Source organism: Lytechinus pictus, chromosome 9, assembly GCF_037042905.1.
Source record: "Lytechinus pictus isolate F3 Inbred chromosome 9, Lp3.0, whole genome shotgun sequence".
NCBI lineage: Eukaryota > Metazoa > Echinodermata > Echinoidea > Temnopleuroida > Toxopneustidae > Lytechinus > Lytechinus pictus.
Genome location: NC_087253.1, coordinates 15,414,330 through 15,439,879, shown reverse-complemented (window position 1 = coordinate 15,439,879; position 25,550 = coordinate 15,414,330). Strand labels below are relative to the sequence as shown.

The following is a 25,550-nucleotide window of genomic DNA, read 5'->3' as shown; positions in this document are numbered from 1 at the left end:
GTAAAATACTTGCATTAGCTCATAAATATTTATTGGCTAATGCAAGTATTTTACAATTCACAATTATCATCGGCCGATTGAAGTTTTTTTTTTTTTTATTGGCACTGCTCATGATATCGTCGCCCTCTCTTATACGTGTCTTGTAACTAGGCTACGAACAAAGAAGGAAATATGGCGACGAGATCATCGGTGAGTATCTGCTCATCTTCTTACATGATTTTTCTTAATATTTTTATTATTTTTAGTGTAAAAAAAACTTTATAAGTGCCTAATGGGGGGAAATGAACTTCTACAATGAAGCGATGTTTGCCGACTACTTCGAAATCCAGGGTCAAACGCGGTCCGGTGTACGAGGTTAGTATACATACTAACCTCGTACTAGTGTGAGTGGCCTCGAGTGGCCTATATCTAGCCCACTCTAGGTAGTCTGCTGGGCAAACCCTTCACTCGAGTTAAGGGTCTGAATGTGCAGCCTACTCATGCCTTGTGTACTGAAGGCTCTGGAACAGCAAGTTTTGTATGTGCTAGTCTTTGCGTGGAAGCACACTTGTTGATCAAAGTTCCAATCAGGGTCTGTGCCTGCAGACTACACTCGAGGCACCATGCCCATCCTTTTCCGTGTTAAAAAAGTGAGTGCACGCGAATAAAGTTGGATTTAAATTACATGGAGCTCCATGATGAAATTTATTTTTAAATGAGACCCTAGTCCTTATGGAGTACAATGTATGAATACGGTAGTACTCGCCTGGTCTTTTCTTGGGGTATTGAAGCCTTTTTGTCCAGAACTTGCTGAACTTTTGCGACAAGCCTTATCGTCATAGGGTTGTACACATCCTCGTTTAATACTGGTTGTCACGTGACGCGGCAATGTCGTTAGGCTGGTTGGCCTGTATTCAAGGCGTTCTTTCCGTTATGATTTTATATTGAAGCTTACATCAGGTATAGGCCCCTATCAAATCAAAATCGAATACAGGGGTCAAGAGGGGGGGTGGAGCCAAAAATTTCCCAGTCACATGAGATGAAAATTATATTTTTTATGATTGTCCACGTTCATTAGGGTAAACCTCTGTGTGGCAGTAGCGTGATGATGAGTAAAAAAAATAAATAAAAGAAAGAAAGAGGGGGCACAATGTACAACATATGTGGCGCGTGGGAATAAAGTTGCTTTATATGTTCCAAGCGAGTGAAGCAAGCGAGAAAAAACTTTTTCGTGCGAATCTAACTTTGAGATAGATGTCTAACCTTCAGGGGTGTGAGAGTTCAGATTTTTATCTGATTTCAGATTTTTTTTGTTTTGATTTTCAGCTTAATTTCAGCTTATTTTTGGCCTTCCTCTATACAAAAAGTATGGGAGCTCTTTCTATTTCAGACTTTTTCAACACTCTTCAGCTTTTTTCAGATCTTTTTATTTGTGACCACTCACACCCCTAAACCTTACACTTTTCCTTTTCTTTTCTTTAATTCCCTTCATTTCTTGTTTATCTTGGTTGTAGAACATTCGGGCCAGGGCCACTGGGCCTAACCCTTCCATCGTGTACCCCAGTGCTATATCAGCAGGTGGGTCTCGATACCTCTGGATATTTAGCCATTTTAAACCTTATACATGTAGATGGCTGCTATTTTTTATTAAATCGCGAGTGTAGACCTTATTATAGAAAAACATTTCGTTAAGGTTTTTATTGTTTTGACAAAAAAAAATAAGAAGGAAAAACAATTAAGTTATACACCCTCCCTTTTGCTTTTTCTTTTCTCTTTCCCCCCCCCCCCCTTTTTTTTTGTTGGGGGGACCTTTTCGGGGGGCACCGCCCCCTAACTTTCGTCACTTTTATTGCAAATATCAATTTTGTGATAGATTTTGACATAACATTCGGGATGATTCTCGCATGCATTTTTCTTTCCTTCCGCTTTTTTTTATGTGTTGTATTTGGCCTTTTATTTCTCTTCCCCTTCCCTTTCTCTCTCTCTTTCTTTCTTTCAGTCTTTCTTTCTTCCTTCCTTTTCCCTTATCCCGTTTTTTTCCGGTGAAATCCACTGGGGGGAGGGCCAGCCTGCCCCCGCCGGTTTACGCCTCTGAGTGGATGTAAGCTATACTCATGATCTTAATCTTCATTATGATTCCAACTAGGAGCGCATCCACGATTTTCCAAATTAGGGGGGGTGAATTTTCTTAAGTAAAATTTGACAACCCCCAAAAAAGGTTATCCTTTATAAAAAAACGGTCATTTTGTATCGCGTAAAGTTTGACAAGTAAAAAAAAGATGGTCACTCAAAATGAAAGTCATTTTGTCCGCGTAATATTTGGTAAGCCCCCCCCCCAAAAAAAAAGGTTATCATTTAAAACAGAGGAAGGTCATTTTGTCCTGCTTTTTTATGCGTGAAATTTGACAAGTAAAAAAAAAGATGGTCACTAAATATGAAGTTCATATTATCCGAGTAATATTTGGCGAGCCCCCCCCCCCCCCAAATGCCAAATGATTTTAACTAATAATGATCGAAGGTCATTTTGTCTCGCGTAAAATTTGACAAATAAAAAAAGAGGTTGTCACTAAAAAATGAAGGTCATTTTGTCCCACGTAAATTTGACAAGCCCCCCCCAAAAAAAAAAAAAAAGAATGAAAAAAGGTTTTAACTATAATAATGATTGAAGGTCATTTTGTCTTGCGTAAAATTTGACAAATAAAAAAAGTATTGTCACTGAAAAATAATATATAATAATAATAATAGAGGTATATTTACCCAGGGTAGCCACTTCAGTTCCGAAAACTGTTCTCCCAGCGGGCCCTGCTATTATTACCCCGGCTTTAGCTGGGCTAAAAATGAAGGTCATTTTGTCCCACGTAAAATTTGGCAACCCCCCCCCCCCCCAAAAAAAAAAAAGGAAAAATGGTTTTAACTAATAATGATCAAAGGTCATTTTGTCTCGCGTAAAAAAAAAGGTCACTAAAAAAGGTCATTTTGTCCACCTTTATATTTGGCAAGCCCTCAACCCCCATAAAAAGTTTGTCCCCAAAAGTGATGTATAGAAAGTCATATTGTTCCCCGTAAAATTTGACAAGCAAAAAAAAAGGCCAAAAAAGAGAAAAGAATATGAACGAAATATCACCATTACAAATATTGCTGTGATTCTCATAAGGGAGGGGTTGCACATAACTAGTAAAAACAACATATTTACATCCAAAATATTTACTATAAATCTCACAAGGGCGAACGGGCCAGAAATGCTCACCCCCCACCCCCCGGATCCGCCACTGATTCCAATCAATAATGACTGTTCTCTGCAATACTGATGCTTTGAAATCAAGATACTGAAGATTGATATGCTTAAGTTAATATAAATTATGAACGTCTGACAAAAAGATAACCAACCGATCAGCTGACCAGTACGCGTATCACTTAGGAGTTAATCAGCTGTGTGGAACGCTCACCGAAAAATCAAAAAAAAGGGCCTGAAATGTAAGTTTAACATTAATCCATTTTAATTTCAAATATTATTAATAACTTATTCTGTTTTTCAGACCTTATGAAAGTTATATCACATGCATCCAACTTGTATTAAGGCGTACATTTACCAAAGTCCTGGGATGGAAATCAAAAAAGCATTGTCCAACCCATAATTTGGGTAATGTCGCCTATGAGGTCCATACATATGTTAATGTTTGGACCTCATTGGTACTAGGAGTGGCCTAGCCTGGAGGCTCCTGGAGAGTAAAAGTCATTTACTGATGTAGGCTTACTCTCCATAGAGCCTGGAACGGGATGGCATGGCATAGGCCCTCACACACCGAGTATTTTGGAGACAACAATGTTGCTCCAAAATACTAGTTTTCTTTAAGGTGAGGCAGCGTAGCTCAGTTGGTTAGAGCGCATGTTTCGGATAAGAGCGTAGATCTCAACGTGAGGGGTTCGAGTCCCGCTCATGCCGAAACGTGTCTAATAATAAAAAAGTCTGATGCTATAGCGTTGTGTGTTGGCGTGCCTCACCACTGTATTCAGTGCAGGTGTGAATGCAATTGGAAAAACACTCCGTCCATCATCGGAAAGGACGCAAATGTTGGTCCTGTGTATACGTGTATAGGAGAGTCACAACCTTTGCACGTTAAAACCAATACACTATTCGTCAAAGAGTAGGGTGTTCACCCGGTGTATTGCACCTGCCGGTCCCGGCAAAATTCAGGTCAAGTACCCGATGCGTTAATGCCCGGAGGGCCCTGCATCGTATACATCCAGATCCAGGTTTTGATCCCAAACTTATGTAAATGGGCTACAACTTCATTTCCCCTCATTAGGAAATAATAAACTTCTTTTTACATGAAGAAAAATGTAAGAAGATGAGCAGATACAGATGTTATTGTCGCCATCTTGCCGTCTTTGTTATTGCAGCCTATAGCTACAAGACGCATTTAGAGGGCGACAATATGAGCAGTGCCAATTTAATTTTTTTTTAAATACTTCCATCGGCCGATAAATATCATGAATCATAAAATACTTGGTATTTATCTGCCGATGCAAGTATTTTGGATGTAAATATGTCGTTCATACAAAGTTCTGTGCCCCCCTCCCTTATGAGAATCACAGCAATATTTGTAATGGGAATGCTTCGTTCATATTCTTTTCTCTTTTTTGCTTTTTTTTGTGCGTGTCAAATTTTACGGGGAGCAAAATTACCTTCATTTTTTTTAGTGATAACCTTTTTATGGGGGGGGTCGGGGCCTTGCCAAATATTACATGGACAAAATGACTATCATTTTTTGTGACAACCTTTTTTTTTTACTTGTCAAATTTTGCGCGGGACAAAATGACCTTCCTTTTTTTTTTGTGATATCCTTTTTTAGGTGGTTGTCAAATTCTACTTGAGAAAATGCACCCCACCCCCCCCCCCCTACTTTGAAAATATGTCGATGCGCTCAAAATCGGAATCATTATAAAGATTAAGATCATGAATGTAGCTTACATACCCTCAGGGGCATAAATAGGCGGGGAACAAGATTTTCCCCTTTATTTTACATATTTCACATTAACTCCTCCTGACCTTGACATATGTAGTGTGAATTATATTTTCCCATGACATATGTTGTGCTCAGAAGGAGGCAAGATACAATTTGAAAGATAATGAGGAAAATCTGAAAATTTGTGTACAAAACAAATGGAGAGTTGTCCACAAAATCAGCCATTTTGAAGCATGTTTGCCAATTTGAAGATCCCCATAGAAAGTTCAACAAGAGTTTTCAAACTTCCATAACTCTCTTATTCTATAACCGATTTTGATAAAACAAGCTTTAGATTGCTCCTCGCATTTTACTCTGTCCAATAAGTTTGCTTTTCTTCCTGGGTTTTGGTTTCCTTTAATAAAATTTTTATCTCAAAAGGCTTTTTTTCTGGCGACTTTTTACAATTTTTTTCAAATCTATATCACTCGTGATTTGATGACAAAATCTGCCATCTGTAAGGATTAAATTGGATTAATTGATATCCAGAGGTCCCAGGGCTCCCAGCGCACATGTACATGTAGCGCGGGGGTAACAAGGGTTTGGCCCATGGTGCCGAAATGTTCTGCAACCAAAAACAAAAAAGAAAAGGAGGAAAGGAGGAAAGGAAAAAAAATGTAAGATCACTGTCAAAATCTATCTCAAAATAAGATTCTCATGAAAAGTCTTTTTCTCGCTCCCTTTGCTCACTCTGGACTCATATTATGTACCTTTTATTTTCCACACGCAGCATATGCTGTACCCCTTATATATCACTGTTAGTGTTACGCCCCTGCACAGACTCGTCTACATTGATTTCGATATAAGCTTCATTATAAAATTATAACAAAAAGAACGCCTTGAATAAAGGCCAACTTGCCCAGCGACTTGCGAGCGTCAGGTGAAAACTGGCTTTGGGGGCGCTCTGATTTGCATGTACATGACCCTATCGCGATAAAAGCTGTCTCGAGAGTTGGCCAGAAGAGGGAAGGAAATCACCAAATTTTGCAAGAAAAGAACCGGTGAGTACCAATTGTACATTATAATTCAAAATGTTCAAGTGACTAAAACTCTTTAATACAGTGTAATACATGTATCTAACATAAAAAATTTATATTTTGCTTGAAAGGAAATTACATCAGATGAGAGGCCTACGCTTGAAGAGGAAGATGCCACTGTACACCGGCATGTCTTTGATGGAAATAATCCAGTAAGATCTTTATATAATTTGTTTTTTATTTCAGTTATAATTTCATAATGTCAAATGAATAAGAAAAAAGGGACAGAGTAAAAATTCTTATTGATATATTCTTTACATGTTTCACTGCATAGTACTGTAACACTTTTAGTTTCATTTTATTATAATTTTCTTTGTCAAATTTGAGTGATTAATCAGAAATGACCATTTGAACCACAGATATTTTTTTTTATTTAGAGAGTAATGCAGATTTGAATGTATATTATTTAATCTTGAAAACATAATTTTGAACCTATCTTTCCTTCTTTTTTTTTGCAAGGTCATATTTTAGAATGTGCACATAAGCTAATGTCCGCAATTTGGAAAGTAGAACATAATCACAAATTTTGAGAATAATATTCAGGCCAAAAGAATGAACAAGCCAGTTCGGAGCTCCTTTCTGCGTATAATCAGAAGAAGGTCATTTTGTGCGGGGCTGGCAGAAGGGCGTTAATACGCGTGAGCCCTGAAAAATATTTTTTAGTAAATCGTCCCGTGATTACGTCATTGTAGGCATTTACACCAAATATAGCCTACAGCATTTACCAAAAAGCGATTTTTCTTTCCGCTCTTCTGCCAGCCGTGCGATGATTCGTACCAAAGTGACATGGTTTAACGTTCAGTGAGATAAGCACCAACTCTGATATCTTGATTATTCATACGTATGTATATTCTCTCGAATTGTGTTTTTCCATTAGATTCACAAAAAACGTACATGTTTTAACAACATGCTAATACATTCAAAGTATAAATGCAACAAATACCTTCATAGAGTGTTCATTGGTGTGCTATTTTAGTCTCCTGGTCTATGCAATTTCTGCATCCTGCTATGTAAGGCATGCATTTGTTATATCTTGCTTTGAAATCTGCCTATCATAATGATAGAAATGAAAGGTCATTTGACCAAAATTGCCCATGAGGTATTAAACTTCGAAGTGCAAATTTGACCATCTCGGCATTAGACTGAAAATTTCGATCTTTGTGTCAGAAAAAAAATGGGGCAATTTCACCCCTGAAATGCTCAAGAGAGCCCTCAAAATTAAGAGCCCAGAAAATTCCCATTCCCTGCAATGTTGGAGCTTATCCAACTTAGAAGATTTAGGCAGAAGGTTGTGAAAAGTGACCCCCAAAATAGAAAAATAATAATAATTTTTTGGCTTCTCTGTGCACTCCAGGTCAAAGTCGAGCATGTCCACATCGACGGCTTGGGTCGAACCAAAGATGACCTCGTCATCCGTCAAATGAGAGATGTGTTCCAGGCGAAGACTTTCAAGGAGGTCATCCAGAAGACCGGAGAAGCTAAGGTCAAACTAGAAGGGCTCGGTGTCTTCAAGTCAGTTGGAGTCTTCATCGATACAAGCAAAGGTAACAATATTGTATTGCATGTCTAAGAAAGGGGTGCCAGCCAGGGCTCTATTGCATGAAAGGGACTATTATGGTACATGTAACTTTGCTATCCAATGGTATCTTGCATGGAATCCTTGATTTTGATTGGCTGATAAATAATAATACATGAGATTTGTAAAGCACACTTTCCATCTTGATTAGATGCTCAAGGCGCTTCAGAGCAGAACAACAAAAACTATTTACATATAATACATGTCTGAACAATAAGTCAATGTCTATCAAAAAACACTCTTATACAGGTATGTTTTCAGGTTGCCCTTGAAGGTGGTCACTGAAGTCTGGGTTTTCAAACTGTGTGGGAGAGAATTCCACAGGCTAGGCCCTGCATGAGCAAAGGCCCGTTCCCCGCATGATTTCTTAGCAACTGGAATTTGTAAGAGATTAGATGATGAGGATCGTAAATTTCTTGAGGGTTGGTAATTATGCATCAAAGACGTATTGTAACTGGGGGAAGTTCCATCGACTATATGAAAAATCAAAAGAAGGATTTTAAAGACTATGCGTTCCTTCAGGGGCAACCTGTGAAGAGTTTTAAATATAGGGGTGATGTGGCTGCGCTTGCTAGATAGAGTTACCATGGTAGTTACCATCGGATGGCAAAGTTACCATAACAGTAACTTTTATGCAACGAGGCCCAGGTGGCTGTTTCATAAACCTGTTCATAAGTTAAGAGGGACTTTAAGAATGACTGGTGATCCTTTCTTGTGGTTAATGGTATACACCAAAATGTTTGATGGCAATGGTTTAGCGTGTATGAAAGTGTCACCAGTCATTCTTTAAGTCTCTCTTAACTTACAAACAGCTTTATGAAACGCACCCCAGATGGCTATTCAAAAGTTATGATCGACTTTAGAAGATAGGTGATCCTGTCTTGGGATGTATAATTTGATTTGCATGATTTGTTGGTCTACTTCTTAGCTAGTCTTATACCACATTGACTAAAACCCATTGGCCCGAATTCACAAAGGCGGTTTTGAAAACCATCAGTTGAACCCAGATTTCATGTATGAATTGCACCCATTTACCGCATAGATTAAAAAATGTCCAATGCTGATGCAGGCTTTTGTCAGTGCGCCAAATTGACGCCTGCTGCCATGGTTAAAGGTCAAGTCCACCCCAACATATTTGAATAAAAAGAGAAAAATCCAACAAGCACAACACTGACATTTTCATCAAAACCAGATGTATAATAAGAAAGTTATGACATTTTAAGTTATGCTTAATTTCACAAAACAGTTATATGCACATCCTGGGTGGTATGCAAATGAGGAGACTATGACGTCATCCACTCACTATTTCTTTTGTATTTTATTGTATGAAATATTCTAAGTTTCTCCTCATTGTCAAGTGATAGAACGATAATTCCTTGGTTTACATGTGGAATTAGCATTGTTTAATACTATATGGTTCATTCAAGTTGGTCCTTATTGTCAAATCTATTAAACATGAAATATTGTATAATTCAAACAATAAAAAACAAAAGAAATAGTGAGTGATGAACATCATCGATTGACTCACCTAGTTGTGCATATCACTGTTTTGTGAAAAATAAACTAAACTTTAAAATGTCATAACTTTCTTATTTTACATCCGATTTTGATGAAATTTTCAGCACTATGCTAGTTTGATTTTTCTCCTTTTATTCAAGTCAGCATTTTCCTGGGGTGGACTTGACCTTTAGGATCGCTATTTTATTCATGAGTCCAATGTTTTTAATTAATGAGCCCACTCTTTAAAGTGTGGACTCATGAATAAAAAAGCGTACTTAACCATGGCAACAGGCGTCATTTAGCACAATGTGACAAAGGCGCGCATCAGTATTGGACACTTTTCAGTATATGCGATAAATTGAGCGCAATTTATACAGGAAATTTGCATAAACCATGGGTTCAAGCGATGGTTTTAAAAATCACCTTTGTGAATTTGGGCCATTTGGTCTACCAGGTCCCTGTCTTACAAAGAGTTACGATTGATCCAATCAATCGTAACTCTATGGAAATCCATCAGTGTCTTGATTTTTTCTACAGAAAATTTGCACAATGTCCTTTGTAAACAAAGAGAAGCACAGTGAATTTTCAAGAAAACAATGAATGCATGAATATACATCAAAGCTAGAAAATATTTCGAACAAACATGCATAATTGATGTTGATGTTGCTGGCCGTCCATAGTTGCGATTGATCGAATCCATCACAACTCTTTGTAAGACGGGCCCCTGGTCTAAAGTGCATACCACTGTGCGGATCCGATGACTGGGATACTATTAAACCTTAAGCCACTTAGACATGTTGTTTGGATGTATTAAACGCAACGTAAAGTGAGATATCATTAATATTATTGGCACTTTTTTAAACTGAATAGGAGAAGGAGCTGGTACCGATGGCCTAGACGTTACCTTTAACGTGAAAGAGAAACGGAGACTGACAGGTAGCGCGCATACTGCCGTGGGGAATAATGAAGGCAGTCTGGTAAGATAAGACTATATTTTTTTTTTTTTTGCAGTTGTCGTTATTTTCCTTCCCATGTCATGGATGATGTGCTACCGTGCAATTTAGAAGTAAAAAAAAAACACAAGAAATAGGCAAAACACTGAAAATAAGGGTTGTTCATCATTTATTTTGATGGAATTTAAATAAAAAATAAAAATCACGTTTGACAGGGGTAGGTCAGGTTATGGCAGACAAACTTATTTTACAAGTGGAGGAGTGGAAGGGCATTGGCTTCAAGCATATATCTGCAATCTTCGCTATTTGCTGAAAACTATTTGAATTGATTTCAAAGTAAGTTTCAACATTTCTGTAGGTTCTTGGGGCCAAGATGCCTAACACGTTTGGCCGAGCTGAGAGTTTAGTCGCTGAGTACTCGAGAGGGACCAAGCATTCTTCAGGATTTAATGTCATGCTGGTGAAACCCATTGGAGAGGAATTTGATAAGAGGTGAGCTCAATTAAAAGATTCATTTGGTTTGTAGACATTAGAATACATGTATGTACTTTTTCCGATATCAATAATCATATCTGTTCTTGCTAAGCTTTTGCTTGCAAGATTGCAAGCTTTATCATAGCTGGTGGGTGTTTCATAAAGCTGTTCGTAAGTAAAGAGCGACTTCAAGAAAGACTGGTGATCCTTTTTTGTGGTACATGTTATATTCATTGGTGATGGTTTACCGCGTAAGAAAGGTTCACCAGTCGTTCTTAAAGTCGCTCTTAACTTACGAACAGCTTTATGAGACGGCCCCCTGGTGGGTATTTCATAAAGCTGTTCGTAAGTTACAAGCCGCACCAATTAAAATTTGGTGTGCATAATATACCTCAAGAAAGGATCAGCAGTTGTTTGTAAAGTCGCTCGAAACTTACGAACAGTTTATGAAACACCCATCTGGAGCAGCATGACAAAGCGTTAGAATGGAATCGTACTTTCTAGGATTAGAGCGTGTTCTCCTAAATCTCTATTCATTGGGGGCGAGCTGCTTTGTTCAAAATCTAGGATAACTCCAGAAGGACATATATATATGTAGTGCACCTGTTGTTAAAGTAGAACTATATTGAAAATCGTAAAAATGGAGAATCATATATCAAATTAAAGGAGAAAATAAGGAGAACACGATGGTGTAAATCATTTATCATGGAGACCGATGGAACTCAGTTAATTGATAGTTTAAAGTTCTCTCTCTGAATGCTTCAAACACGCAGAATTACGTCCGCGAAATTGGGGATTTTTTATGACGTCATTTTCTGTACGAGAGGCGTGATTGGCTCTCCAACGTGAAGCTCCACTTGCATGCAAAACCTGTTGCAAGGGTACGTTTTCTCCACATTGTCACTGAATACTTCGATCCCGAAATGAAAGAAAACCCAGAATTTTAACTAGATTTGGATTTTTAAATTGATGATTATGAAGATGAAGAGAATGATGATGAAGTTTCTAGCTCTAGAAAAACAAAGTGACGTGGATAGAGGTATACATTAGGGGAATTACGCCGGTGATTATGAGTCGGACAATTCAACTTGCATGCCGATTCGCTACCAACACATGCAGCTGATAGCTGCACCGCGGCCAAATCCATGAAAATGAATTCCATCACGACCACATCCAGACAGAGTCTCTTTCTTCTATCAACAACATAATGAGAATTAAAATAATGATATAACTGTACTTACAAACAAGTGAATATATCCGAACCTAGGCTGAAGGTAAATCAACTCAAGGAATAACAGCAGACGATATGCACCTACGATGAATTTCACGTGGCTGGGAGATTGTCACTCGTTCTGTTAGATAAAATTTCTATCTCATTATTTTGACTAAATTACGAAACTCGGAGAATTAGTATTCTACATAAAAATTAAGTAACACCTGGTACTATATTTTTTTAATTACGATAAAACCTTTTTGAAGCAAAGAAAATGAGGTGAATTAAAATTAGATATAAAAGATCATCCGCCTAGCTCGCATTCGATTGTAAACGATCAGCAAGGCGAGCACATAGAGTTGAATAAAGCTACGCTTTATCCAACTCTATGGGCGAGCAAGCTGGCCATGTGCTTTTGATTGTTTGTTTACAATCGCATGCGGCTAAGTGGATGATCCTTTATATCTTACTTTAATTTACCTTAATTTCTTTGCTTCAAAAATATTTTATCGTAATTCAAAAAAAAGTGCCAGGTGTTACTTAATTTTTATGTAGAATACTAATTCTCCGAGTTTCGTAATTTAGTCAAAATAATGAGATATACATTTTATCTAACAGAACGAGTGACAATCTATTCCAGCCACGTGAAATTCATCGTCGGTGCATATCGTCTGCTGCTATTCCTTGAGTTGATTTACCTTCAGCCTAGGTTCGGATATATTCACTTATTTGTAAGTACAGTAATTTTATTATTTTCCTTCTCATTATGTTGTTGATAGAGGAAAGAGACTCTGTCTGGATGTGGTCGATCATGCTGCATGGAATTCATTTTCATGGATTTGACCCGCGGTGCAGCTAGCAGCTGCATGCGTTGGTAGCGAATCGGCTTGCAAGTTGAATTGTCCTACTCATCATCACCGGCGTAATTCCCTTAATTTACCACCATCCACGTCACTTTGTTTTTCTAGAGTTAGAAACTTTATCATCATTCTCTTCATCTGCATAATCATCAATTTGAAAATCCAAATCTAGATAAACTTCTGGGTTTTCTTTCATTTCATGATCGAAGTATTCAGTGTCAGTGTGGAGAAAACGTACCCTCGCAACAGGTTTTGCATGCAAGTGGAGCTTGACGTGGGAGAGCCAATCACGCCTCTCGTACAGACAGTGACGTCATCAAATTCGAGTCAATTCAGAGACCGATGCGAGGCATATTTCGGAGAGGCATTTTAGCGCTTTTTAATTGGCGATTTCCACCTTATGTATTATTTTCGTTATTTTTGAATGACCTAATGGTAATCCTCACATCATTACCTCTCCACTGATATATAATAAGGCCATATTCATAATCAATATATTTCTCCTTTAAGAAAAAGTTTTGTGGGAACGAGGGGGTGTGCCTGCAGAATCAGAACTCTGGAATACATGTAGTATCCCACACAATTTAAGGCAAGTTGATACAATTGGGCAATTCAAATCAATATCATAGCATTTTTTCTTTAATATTTTTTGCTGATGTTACCGAAATATTGAATCTCATTTCAGAGAGGTCCTTTAAACCATCAAAATAAGCTTATTAACCCTCAAGGTACACAGCTTTTAGAAAACCGATATTGAGCAGCTTCTGCTCCTCAATTTGCCTATGATTTCGAATTAGTACTATTTTGAAAAATCAAATATGGTTGTGACGAATCTCAAGTTTATGAAAAGTGGCATATTTGCATTGTATATATTCATTTTGTTAATTTCACCTCATTGCCAATTTAGAGTTAGTATTGATTATCATAATAAGAAATGAAAATGACAAAATCGCTGTATCAGACAAAAAGAAATTTTACTCAAGGTGAGTAGGTTTGTGACCGAAATAACAAACTTCAGTTTGATAATTTTTCTTTGAATCATCAAGATGCTTTTAAAAAGGCAAATAGTTGGCAGTAAGTCGAAAGCCGGGGTTAATAATTTGCACCTCTTATAAACATTGATATTAAGTACTGTATACTTGTTGCATATTTTTAAACTATTATTATAAAAAATAGCCTACTTCTGCTTGCCAAATTGTCAACAATTATTAATTTTCTATACATTTTCACCAAGTTTGCATATGGCACACATCAAAAAGGAATGATCAAAGCAAGATTTTTATTCAAATTTGCATTAGTAGGCAGTGATTTCTTAGGGTTGACAAAAAGTGTGTAATTACATCTGAAGTTTTTCTGATTCTATTCAATTGTTTTGATTATCTTATCTTATGAACTAGATTAAGAGGTTCAGTCTTCAAGTCTTCAGCTGATTATGTCCCCAGCTCTTACCGCGAAACAGGACGAGGTGTCACGCTAGATTTTACTGTAAGTGTTTTGGAAGGCCATGTTAAAATGACTTGTTAGTCACTTGATTAATGTTTTCTCCTCATCGTTCTTTATTTGTAACTCTTATAAGAAGAAATGAATTGACTTTGAATTTTCTTTTCCTGATTTTCTTACTTTTCTTCAGCTTCACCTTCTTCTTTTTTCTTCTTCTCCTCCTCCTCCACCTCCTCCTTTTCTATATTTTGTAATTGTATCTTAAAGTGGAAATGAATTGACTCTATGTGAATTTCATTTTTCCCCTTTCCTCTTAATTTCCTCATGTTTTAGGTATCTCTGAGTTCTCTTTCCCTCCGCCCATCCTCCTCCTTTTATACATTCTGTAATTGTTTCTTAAGTTAAAATTAATTTACTTCGAATTTTACTTTTCTACTTTTCCTCTTAGTTTCTCCTCCCCCTCCCCTCCTCTTCCTCTTCATTTGAAACTGTTAAGTAGAAATGGATTGACTTCTGCTTCAATTTGAGTCTCAACTGAAGGAGGGGGTCTCTCTCAGTGGCTTCAGTGTTGCTCTGGTATGCGACTTTTGCTTCATTTTGAGTCTCAGCTGAAGGAGGGTCTCCCTCACTTTTGCTTCAGTGTTGCTCTGGTATGCGACTTTTGCTTCATTTTGAGTCTCAGCTGAATGAGGGTCTCCCTCACTTTTGCTTTAGTGTTGTTCTGGTATGCGACTTTTGCTTCATTTTGAGTCTCAGCTGAATGAGGGTCTCCCTCACTTTTGCTTTAGTATTGCTCTGGTATGCGACTTTTGCTTCATTTTGAGTCTCAGCTGAATGAGGGTCTCCCTCATTTTTGCTTCAGTGTTGCTCTGGTATGCGACTTTTGCTTCATTTTGAGTCTCAGCTGAATGAGGGTCTCCCTCACTTTTGCTTTAGTGTTGCTCTGGTATGCGACTTTTGCTTCATTTTGAGTCTCAGCTGAATGAGGGTCTCCCTCACTTTTGCTTTAGTGTTGCTCTGGTATGCAACTTTTGCTTCATTTTGAGTCTCGGGTGAAGGAGGGTCTCCCACGGCACAGTGGCTACAGTGTTGCTCTGGAATTCTATTTCCCCTTTTCTTCGTAATTTCTTTTTAGATATGTCTGAGTTCTCTTTCCCTCTTCCTCCTCCTTCCTCTTCTTCCTCCTCCTCTTCTTTCTAAATTTGAATTTGTAACTGTTAAGTGGAAATAAATTGACTCTGAATTTGTTTTTTTTTTCCCTTATACCTCATAGTTTCCTCATGTTTTAGGTATGTCTGAGCTACAGTGGGAGGGGGTATGGAGAGAGTTGTCTTGCTTGACAAGAACCGCATCCTTTGCAACCAGAGAACAGTCCGGCCACTCTTTAAAATCATCTCTTAAGGTAAGGAATCATACATGGGGGGAGCATTTCATGAAAGTTAGAAAATTTCCTTAACAATTGCAAGTTAAAGATAAATGCCAGTTGTGGTAACGATTTCAAAATAATTTCAAACAGAATCCAATAAATAACCACCAAGTGTTCATTTTCATTTTTGAAAACTCTGTACCAAATTATTCTGGAAGAAACTGCAATTGCTGAGAAATAAGCATAATTGAGTCAAATGTCTGGTATTTTCCCAAGCAATAATAATACACTGTCCGACATACGCTTTTCTGTGTTGGTGATCTAACGGTATGATCCTTTTTCAGCTCAGATTTCACGATTTCAGTTTATGTAGTTACACTTGATCTCGATCTACAATGATAAAGTGAAAATCAATGTAAATTTTACAGACTTTCTTGTGAATCAATGTTTAACAAACTACTTGCAATTATCTTTATCATTTCTTTCATAATTCTTGCTTATATTAAAGACTGGTACCCTTTCTCGTTTGTATCCGTGTACAGCACATACTCACACGAGACACAAGAGATGAGAGGATTTACCCCTCAGAGGAACAAAAAACATATTCATTTACTTAACACATCAGATTGCTCATGTTTTTGTCTCACCTGCATAGCAGAGTGAGACTATAGGCGCCGCTTTTCCGACGGCGACGGCGGCGGCGGCGTCAACACCAAATCTTAACCTGAGGTTAAGTTTTTTAAATGACAGCATAACTTAGAAAGTATATGGACCTAGTTCATGAAACTTGGCCATAAGGTTAATCAAGTATTACTGAACATCCTGCCTGAGTTTCATGTCACATGATCAAGGTCAAAGGTCATTTAGGGTCAATGAACTTAGACCATGTTGGGGGAATCAACATCAAAATCTAACCTAAGGTTAAGTTTTTGAAATGTCATCATAACTTAGAAAATATATGGACCTAGTTCATGAAACTTATACATAAGGTTAATCAAGTATCACTGAACATCCTGCATGAGTTTCACGTCACATGACCAAGGTCAAAGGTCATTTAGGGTCAATGAACTTTGGCCGAATTGGGGGTATCTGTTGAATTACCATCATAACTTTGAAAGTTTATGGATCTGATTCATGAAACTTGGACATAATAGTAATCAAGTATTACTGAACATCCTGTGCAAGTTTCAGGTCACATGATCAAGGTCAAAGGTCATTTAGGGTCAATGAACTTTGGCCAAATTGGGGTATTTGTTGAATTACAGCCATAAATTTGAAAGTGTGTTGGTCTAGTTCATAAAACTTGGACATAATAGTAATCAAGTATCACTGAACATCCTGTGCGAGTTTCAGGTCACATGATCAAGGTCAAAGGTCATGTAAGGTCAAAGAACTTTGGCCACGTGGGGGGTATTTGTTGAATTGCCATCATATCTCTATAAGTGTATTGGTCTAGTTCATAAAACGTGGAAATAAGAGTAACCAAGTATCACTGAACATCTTGTGCGAGTTATAGTAGTTTTCAAAATCAGCACTGCTGCTATATTGAATCGCGTGATGCAGGTGAGACGGCCAGAGGCATTCCACTTGTTTGCATTAAAGACTGGTACCTTTTCTTATTTGTATCTGTGTACAGCACATACTCACACGAGACACAAGAGATGAGAGGATTTACCCTTCACAGGAACAAAAAACAAAATCATTTACTTAACACATTATCAGATTGTTCATGTTCTTTGCATGAAAGACTGGTACACTTTCTCGTTTGTAACTGTGTACAGCACATACTCCCACAAAACACGAGATGAGAGGATTTACCCTTCAGAGGAACAAAAAACATAATCATTTACTAAACAACATATCAGAAAGTTCATGTACTTTGCTTTAAAGACTGGTACCCTTTCTCATTTGTATCTGTGTACAGCACACACTCACACGGGACACAAGAGATGAGAGGATTTACCCGTCAGAGGGATATCTTTTGAAGCTCAGCCAGGAGGTAGCGGGATATACCGGAGGCGATGTCAAGTTCTGGAAAGAACAATTTCAGTTTCAAGTCAACAAATCCCTGTTCTGGAACTGTGTAAGTACAATAGCCAGTTTGTAAAGGTGTGTTGAAGCCTGGCTTGTGTTCAGCTCAGCTGCGGAATGCAGACAAACGCACTCAAACGCTACACAATGCAATGAAACAAGCTAATATGAGGTCAGTATGCAGACCAAAGCAGAGGCCTCAAAACGCAAAGGTGTGAACAAGGCTTAAAGGGGAAATTCACCATGATTTAACATAAGTTTTATTAAGATTTTGTGACGTCACATAATGCACCTCCACATGTCATGTGACACTAAAATGCAACTTTCTCAAAAATCTGAGAGTGATTTATTTGTGCGGTAGATATATCATCAGACACATTTCATATCATCCCCCTTCTATAAGAAAAATTTTTTTTATTTGCATTCCATTAAACAATTTGAATTCATGGAATTTATATTACATTATATATTTGGAAGTTGCTTACATATGATAACATCACAAATTAAACACTTTGAAAATTCCTAACGCTCTATAAATCATTTGATGGATTTCCTCAAATCATCACCAATATTTTTCTTTATTTTTCTGCTTTTATTTATAAAAACTTATTGTCAGGGTGATGTCACAATAAGAGCACAGCTTGTGCGCATGTATTTTGAAACGCATGAATCATATTCTCCACTTTTTTGCCTTGCCTGCCTGAACAAAGTTCGGCAGAGCAGAGACCTAGTAGTCACGTTTCCTGTTGGTCCTGTGGTCTGTTAGTCTGTTCGAAAATGTTAAAGTTTTTTTTCAACCTAATCTGATTTCTTTATTTTTGCATCAATTATGTTCATACTTGGTACATATGATCCTTGGGTAATACCACATGTGACCTCATGAGAATGATGGGGTAAAAGGTCATCTAGGGGTTAAAAGGTCAAATGATATGAGGTCATGTTTATCCTTTTTTCCAAGTTTTGTTCAACTTGCTGTCATTTCTTTACATCTACATCGATTGTGTTCATACTCGGTGCAAATTATCTTTGGGTAATACCACACGTGTGCTCTTGAGGATGATAAGGTCAAGGCTATCTAGGGGTTAAAAGATCATATTGCATCTTTTATTGATTGCAATATCAGGCGAGACTCGTGGTACGTGATTGAACCACCTTGTTAAAGGACAAGTCCACCCCAACAAAAAATGATTTGAATAAAAAGATAAAAATTCAACAAGCATAACACCGAAAATTTCATCAAAATCGGATATAAAATAAGAAAGTTATGACATTTTAAAATTTCGCTTAATTTCACAAAACAGTTATAGGCACATCCTGGTTGGTATGCAAATGAGGAGACTGATGACATCATCCCCACTCACTTTTTCTTTTGTATTTCATTATATGAAATATTGTAATTTTCTCCTCATTGTCAAGTGAAACAGTGATTAATTCCTCTCTAAACATGTGGAATAAGCATTGTTTTATATGATTCAGTCAAGTCGGTCCCTATGGTCAAATCTGTAAAAATGAAATATTTTATAACTCTAACAATAAAAAACAAAAGAAATAGTGAGTGATGACATCATCGACCGACTCATTTGCATGTCACTGATTTGTGCATATCTCTGTTTTGTGAAAAATAAGCGTAATTTTAAAATGCTATAACTTTCTTATTTTCCATCCGATTTTGATGAAATTTTCAGTGTTATGCTAGTTTGATTTTTCTCTATTTATTCAAATCAACATTTTGCTGGGGTGGACTTGACCTTTAATGAACAACTTAAATAGTATTTTCTTGGTTGATAGGTGCTATCTGGTAGTCTTCAAGGTGGAGTCATGAAAGGCATCTCGGATACGGAAGTACGCCTCAACGATCGCTTCTTCCTGGGAGGGCCTACAAATGTTCGAGGTTTCAACATCAACGGACTCGGACCCCACACACAAGGTATGAACAAAGTTCATATTTTTAAACATATTTAGAATATTTTTTGTTGCTAGATGGTCATTGACAATTTTCTGTACTAGTATGATAATAGTTTAAAGCCTGTTTAACGCTTTAGATACAGGGTCAATATGAAGTATCCTGAAGTATGACCTAACATACCAATTTTACCAAAGTCGAGTGGCCATTGAATTTTTTGGCGACTACCAAGGCCGGTACGGCCTTCTAGGCAGGGAAGCCTTCATCTGTTCCCCTCTACCTATCGTTCACTAGTATTCTTGATCAATATTATTTACACTGATTTTACTTTGTCCATGTTTTAGGTGACTACCAGGGCGGGGAAGCCTTCTGGGCGGGAGCCCTTCTTCTGTACACCCCTCTACCGTTCATTCGCTAGTATTCTTGAATTTACACTGATTTTACTTTGTCTACGTTTTAGGTGACTACCAGGGTGGGGAAGCCTTCTGGGCGGGGGCCCTTCATCTCTACACCCCTCTACCGTTCATCAAGGCAGGACGGGGCGGGTTCGGGGATGTCTTCCGGACTCATTTCTTTGTCAATGCAGGCAACCTTACGACATTAGATACAAGTAAGTATCTTTCTTATTTTCTATTTGTGGAAGCGTCGTGGTGTAGCTCTTGCCTGGTAATCAGGGAATCTTGTGTTGGAATCCCACCTCGGCCTAGCACTGAGCTGCCAAGCAGTGATTTGTCATGAGAAGAATACTGATAGATTGATGCAAATACTGATTTCTCAAGTTTAGTTTAGGAGTTGTCCTATGTTATCTCTTTGAAAATATGCTCTTGATTAGGTTTGCAGCTCTGCGAGCATCCTTTGGCAAGGTGTCAATCCACACTTTGCCACTCTCCAGCCGGGTGTTTAATAGGGTACCAGGGTGCTGCATAACTCTTTAGAAGCACTTGCCCTGTCGGGCTAGTAAATTTTTAAATAGTTGGAATATACTTGCCTGAAAATCTTTTTCGCTTCCGCTTGCCCGAAAAAATCCTTGAAAACAAAGTTTTACCTCTTCAAAAGAAAATATTGCGGTTTTATAAACCATTTACCTTTTTTTTTCTCTCTCTCTTTTGACATGAACTGATGTACCTTGTTCTTGCATTTTTTTTCCAAAGTGATTTTATCTTGCCCGCCATGACCAAATTTAGGGTCGATATATCATATCGACCCTAATTTGGGTAATTCTACTGTGAGAGTTTTGCTTGCCCAATTCGGGCAAGTAGTTTTGGTCTTTACTTCAAAACCCTTGCCCGACTTTAACTTTTACTTGCCCCGGGCAATCGGGCAAGTGCTTATGTAGCACCCTGGGGTACTCGGTAGGATGCGAAAGCCTATGTAGTCTTGGGACTCTTGTTGGAATGTGTTATCACAACTGGTGGGTGTTTCATAAAGCTGTTGATGGAGTTATGCAAAAAGTTTAACCCTAACTAGGCCGGGCTTTTTTGGCTGGTCTGTGGCCGGGGGGGGGGGTTGATTCAACCCCCCCCTGAGATCTCGGCCGCCGATCGCGCGAGCGCCGCAAAAATTTGCACGCTGGTAGTGTGCGATGTAATCTACAAGGCTGTATGGTAAAATTTTCCAAAATAGTGAGATTTTATTTTATATGAATTAATTATGCTAATTTATGCATAAATCATACTTTTTGCTCTAATTCACCAAATAAAGCTCATAGAATGCTAATTTTTGGTAAAAATATTCTTTGTAGCATTCATAAGAATGGCAATTGAAAAAAACTTTGGTTTGGAAATCAATTTCTTATGTATTTTATTGTTTTATGAATTTCTTATGCATTTCTTTGTTTTTCAACCTTTTGTTTTTCTTTGTTTTTTTCACCAGATTTATTGCATAACCTTTTTGAAGCATAATTATGCTAAAATCAATTGCTTTCAGCTGTTTAAAGTAAAAATAATCATATCTTTATGAATAAGATGAGAAAACTCAATTTGCATTGACTTTGTACACAAAATCACGTTTTGGAACAATTTTTGGTCTGACATGCACTTACAAAATGTTGCGTAATTTCTGAATCGCGTACCCGGGCGTCGTAAATTTGGTCTCAAAAGATGCGCGAGACTTAAAAGTATAAACTCTGAAAGTGGCGCGGTCAAAAAATTTCGCGCGGCGGAATGATCGCAGAAAATGTTGAGGGGGGGTTGATTCAACCCCCCCCCCCCGGCCATTTTAGGGTTAAGCACGACTGGAACATGTTCTTAGGTGGTGAGTCAACTACACAGGGATATATCACGTAGCACAAGAAAGGATCACCAGTCGTGCGTATAGTCCTTCGTAACTTACAAACATCTTTATGAAACACACCTGGCATTTATGTTTCATTATGATGTATACAAGCCAATTATTATTGTAATTATTTTTATTATTATTATTATGATTATTATTAGTAATATCACCATTATGATCATCATCATCATCCAAATGAATGAATGAATAAATTTTTCATTAATGACAGATAATATTTTTGGCTGGGAGGACCATCTACAGAGACTAAGGCAGGACTTCAGGTGGAGCTACGGAGCCGGTCTGGTCCTGCGAATCGGGTCCATCGCCAGATTTGAGCTCAACTACTGCCTTCCCCGGGCTGCTCAACCAACCGACAAGTAAGATTGATTTGTTTCTGCTCCTTAAAATTGGCAACAATCTTTGATTTTTCTATTGATTTGGGCGCGTCGTGGTCAAGTGGTTCTGACTCTCCCCTTTCAGAGGGTCCTGGGTTCGAATCCTAGCCATGGCGTGTTTTCCTTCAGCAAGAAATTTATCCACACTGTGCTGCACTCGACCCAGGTGAGGTGAATGGGTACCCAGCAGGAGTAATTCCTTGCATGCACTGAGCGCCGGTGATGGTAGCTCAAGCTAAAGCCGGGGTAATAATAGCAGCCCTTTGCATCCTCTGGCAAAAAGCGCTTTATAAATCCAGCTATCATAATTATTCTTATTTTTCCTTAAAAAATAATTGAATATGCATTTATCAGGAGACAATATGAATGCTAATGTCAAATTATGAGGTCAAAATACCCCAGGCCATTCAGCCAACAGACAAGTAAGATTTATTTGTTTCTGCTCCTCAAAATTGGCAAAAAATACTAATATATCCCTTTAAACTTTCAAAAATGTCAGGGATGGTCTCATTTAGAGTGTGGACAGAATTTCCATTGGTGCTGTCTGTTACAATATAATTTTTGCAATCTATATAGTATTGATCAGTTTTTATATTGTTTTTTTTTTCATTCCTTTTATGCAGTGTCTGTCAGGGATTACAGTTTGGCATTGGTGTCAGCTTCTTATGATAGGAATCAACCAATCACCATCCCCTATTGAGATCATGTGACTTGGCTGCTGAAATGTACCAAATGAGCTTCATACCAGTGGAAAACTCAAGACCCATTCATCATTGCTTCAAAAAAAACTTTTTTTTTTTTTTTTTCAAAATGGGCTATTTCAAGCTCATTGGGTGATTTCAAGTCCGGTGTTGGTGTTGAAATTTGGATTGCTTCCTCTAGCTCCAAAACTTATCCAGAGTTTGTAAAACTGATCCAGATCACATTATTGACATCTCAACAACCAGTGAGTGACTTTTAGGGACCATCTTCATTTTATGTTTGGTGTTATATTCGTGTAAAAATTGACCTAACACCAACACCTATAGGTCAACACTGAACTTGAAATCACCCAGTGTTGCCCTTTAGGTGTTGGTGTTAAAACAGTATGTTACCTGGGGCACGTAACACAAAGCTTAGCAATGATCGTAGAACCATCCGCGTAATCATGAACTCAAACATTCAACATCACTTTATACTCGGTTCTCAATGTTCTCTGTTGTCATTGAACCATATACAGCTAGGTCTGCCGAAGTCATATGTGCATGGACTCAAGAAATATGATGTTTTATTTGGGAAAAATTCACCTTATAAAGAGTATATATATGCCTCTTATTTTGCTTAAACTGGTCTGACAGATTGTTTCATCTTATGCAAGTATTCATTGTGTAAGGTCAACTGTATATAATGTTTTCCAAACTATAGAATCAATGCAGAAATCAATTCCATTTTGTTTGATACTCACTCTGAACTATTTTGATACAGCCCTCATTCAGAAACTCATGGTAACATGAAAAAAAAAATTGGTGAAGTACCACGAGTGGTATTCAATTCAAAGTACTGGTTGATTGAGTAAATTATTAGGCATTTTACTTGACTGTGCATTTCAGCTGAATTTTTTTCAGCATACCTGTATGTATTTCATCTTGGTATTCAGAATCTTGAGTTTCACTGGGGCATGTATGTTCATGTTTATTGTGAATTTAAGGCCTGGTCCCACAAAACGTACTCATAACGGATACAGCGGACAAGCAAAATATCGGGGTAGCTCCATCCGTTTTCATCCGCTCCAGAAAATGGACAAAATGGGCAAACAATGAATTCACAGTGGACGGATGCTCGATGGATAAAGAGCGTATGAAACACGTATGCAAAATGTACACAACGGATATGTAACGTTTTCCAACAGATGGCAAGTTTCTTTTCCGTTTTACATCCTCTCTGCATCTGTAAGTGCAGTGGGACCAAGCCTTTATGAACATCGTATGGCTCATTTGGATATATGCACGGCAAAAAAAAAACATGTCATTCATGTTTTTATTTATATGTATTAATAACCATGTTTGGTTGGGGCTTAGGCCATTGTCACACCAACAAAACCGACCCCAGACCGATCAAAGATATTAACATTGTTTCAAATAGCATACTATTGGTCAGTTTGGAGTCATTTTCGTTTGTGACTGTGGCTTAAAAAGATGGCTTCTAGCGGGAATACGACTCGGCGCCTCTACACATCTTTTCTTCCAGATCCTGCAAAGTAAAAAAAAGTTGAAGATCTGGGCCCCCGTCTTAAACAAAGAGTTGTGATTGATCTGATCAACTAAAACTATGGAAAGCCAGCAACGTCAACATCTACAATGCATATTTCCAGATATGCTGTAAATCCACACATTCATTGATTTCTTGAAAATTCAGTGTGCTTCTCTTTGTTTACACAGGACATTTTGCAAATTCTTTGTAGAAAAAAAGATGACATCAATGGATTTCCATACAGTTGAGGTTGATCGGATCAATGGTATCTCTTTGTGTGAAACGGGGCACAGGAAACTTGGTAACGCCACTTGGTCTCCGCCCGCTTCCTCTATGTTCCATTTGGTCCCATCCCACATGGTCTAATCCTAGTTCGTCTGCAACCTGGGGGTGTTTCACAAAGATTTAAGTATGACTTAACTCGCACTCAAATGACGACGCGTACATGATATGCAGCCAGCGATCTTATCGATAGATACGCATTAGTGCGCATCCTCATGACACGATCTGACCAATGCGGCCAAGCTTTTCATATTGTCCGCAACTCGGTATTAAGTGTGACTCTAAGTCAAACTTAAATCTTTGTGAAAGACCCCCCAGTTCATATACTAACCATCCGTCTGATTGCCATTTAGCCAATTTACTATATTGTTTAATTTCCAGTTAGGCTATGCCTATTTCATCTAATATCAAATCGATAGTGCAACACCATTAGATGAACTGTTTATGAATCAATTAGTCATTCGACAAAGTGCAGGATAAAAAGTAGACAAAATGGAAATTATACCATCGGTTGGGTGTTTCGTAAAGCTGTTCGTAAGTTGAGAGCGACTTTAAGAATGACTGGTGGTCCTTTCTTGTGGTAAGTGGTATATTCATTGGCGATGGTTTAGTGCATAGGAAAGGTTCACCAATCGTTTGTAAAGTCGCTCTCAACTTACAAACAGCTTTATGAAACGGCCTCCTGGACGTTAAACAAAGTGGGACTAGACCAAATGTAGTGTAGACCAAAAAGCAATTAGAACAATTTGATAGCAAATTGATACCAATTGGGTCTAAGCCCATGTGGTGTTAGACAATGAGATGGAGACAATTATATTTACCATCCAATGCATGATGTATTGGTCTCAATTGGGATAAGAATCTCAGAAGTCTTGCAGATTTCTTCTTTTTTTTTTCGTTTGTCGTACGAGCTCTAGATTTTGAATCTAGCAAAATTTATGTGTGTAATAAATATTAAAATTATTAAACTATGATGTTAAATTTCCTCCAGAGAGGTGATATTAAATCATGTTTTATTCTGAATCTCCATTT

General features: G+C 37.8%; 1 protein-coding gene across 1 annotated transcript; it reads left to right on the top strand.

Annotated features, from left to right (window-relative positions):
* Window positions 1-294: 294 nt before the first annotated feature.
* On the top strand, window positions 295-25,541 carry LOC129267665 (sorting and assembly machinery component 50 homolog B-like). Its single transcript, XM_064104358.1, has 13 exons — window positions 295-383; window positions 5,926-5,986; window positions 6,094-6,174; window positions 7,377-7,566; window positions 9,969-10,075; window positions 10,410-10,543; window positions 13,996-14,083; window positions 15,312-15,440; window positions 17,329-17,487; window positions 19,224-19,362; window positions 19,799-19,948; window positions 21,842-21,989; window positions 22,631-25,541. The coding sequence occupies exons 1-13, from the start codon at window positions 295-297 to the stop codon at window positions 22,674-22,676; spliced, it is 1,521 nt and encodes a 506-aa protein (XP_063960428.1). The 3' UTR covers window positions 22,677-25,541.
* The last annotated feature ends 9 nt before the right edge of the window (window positions 25,542-25,550 follow it).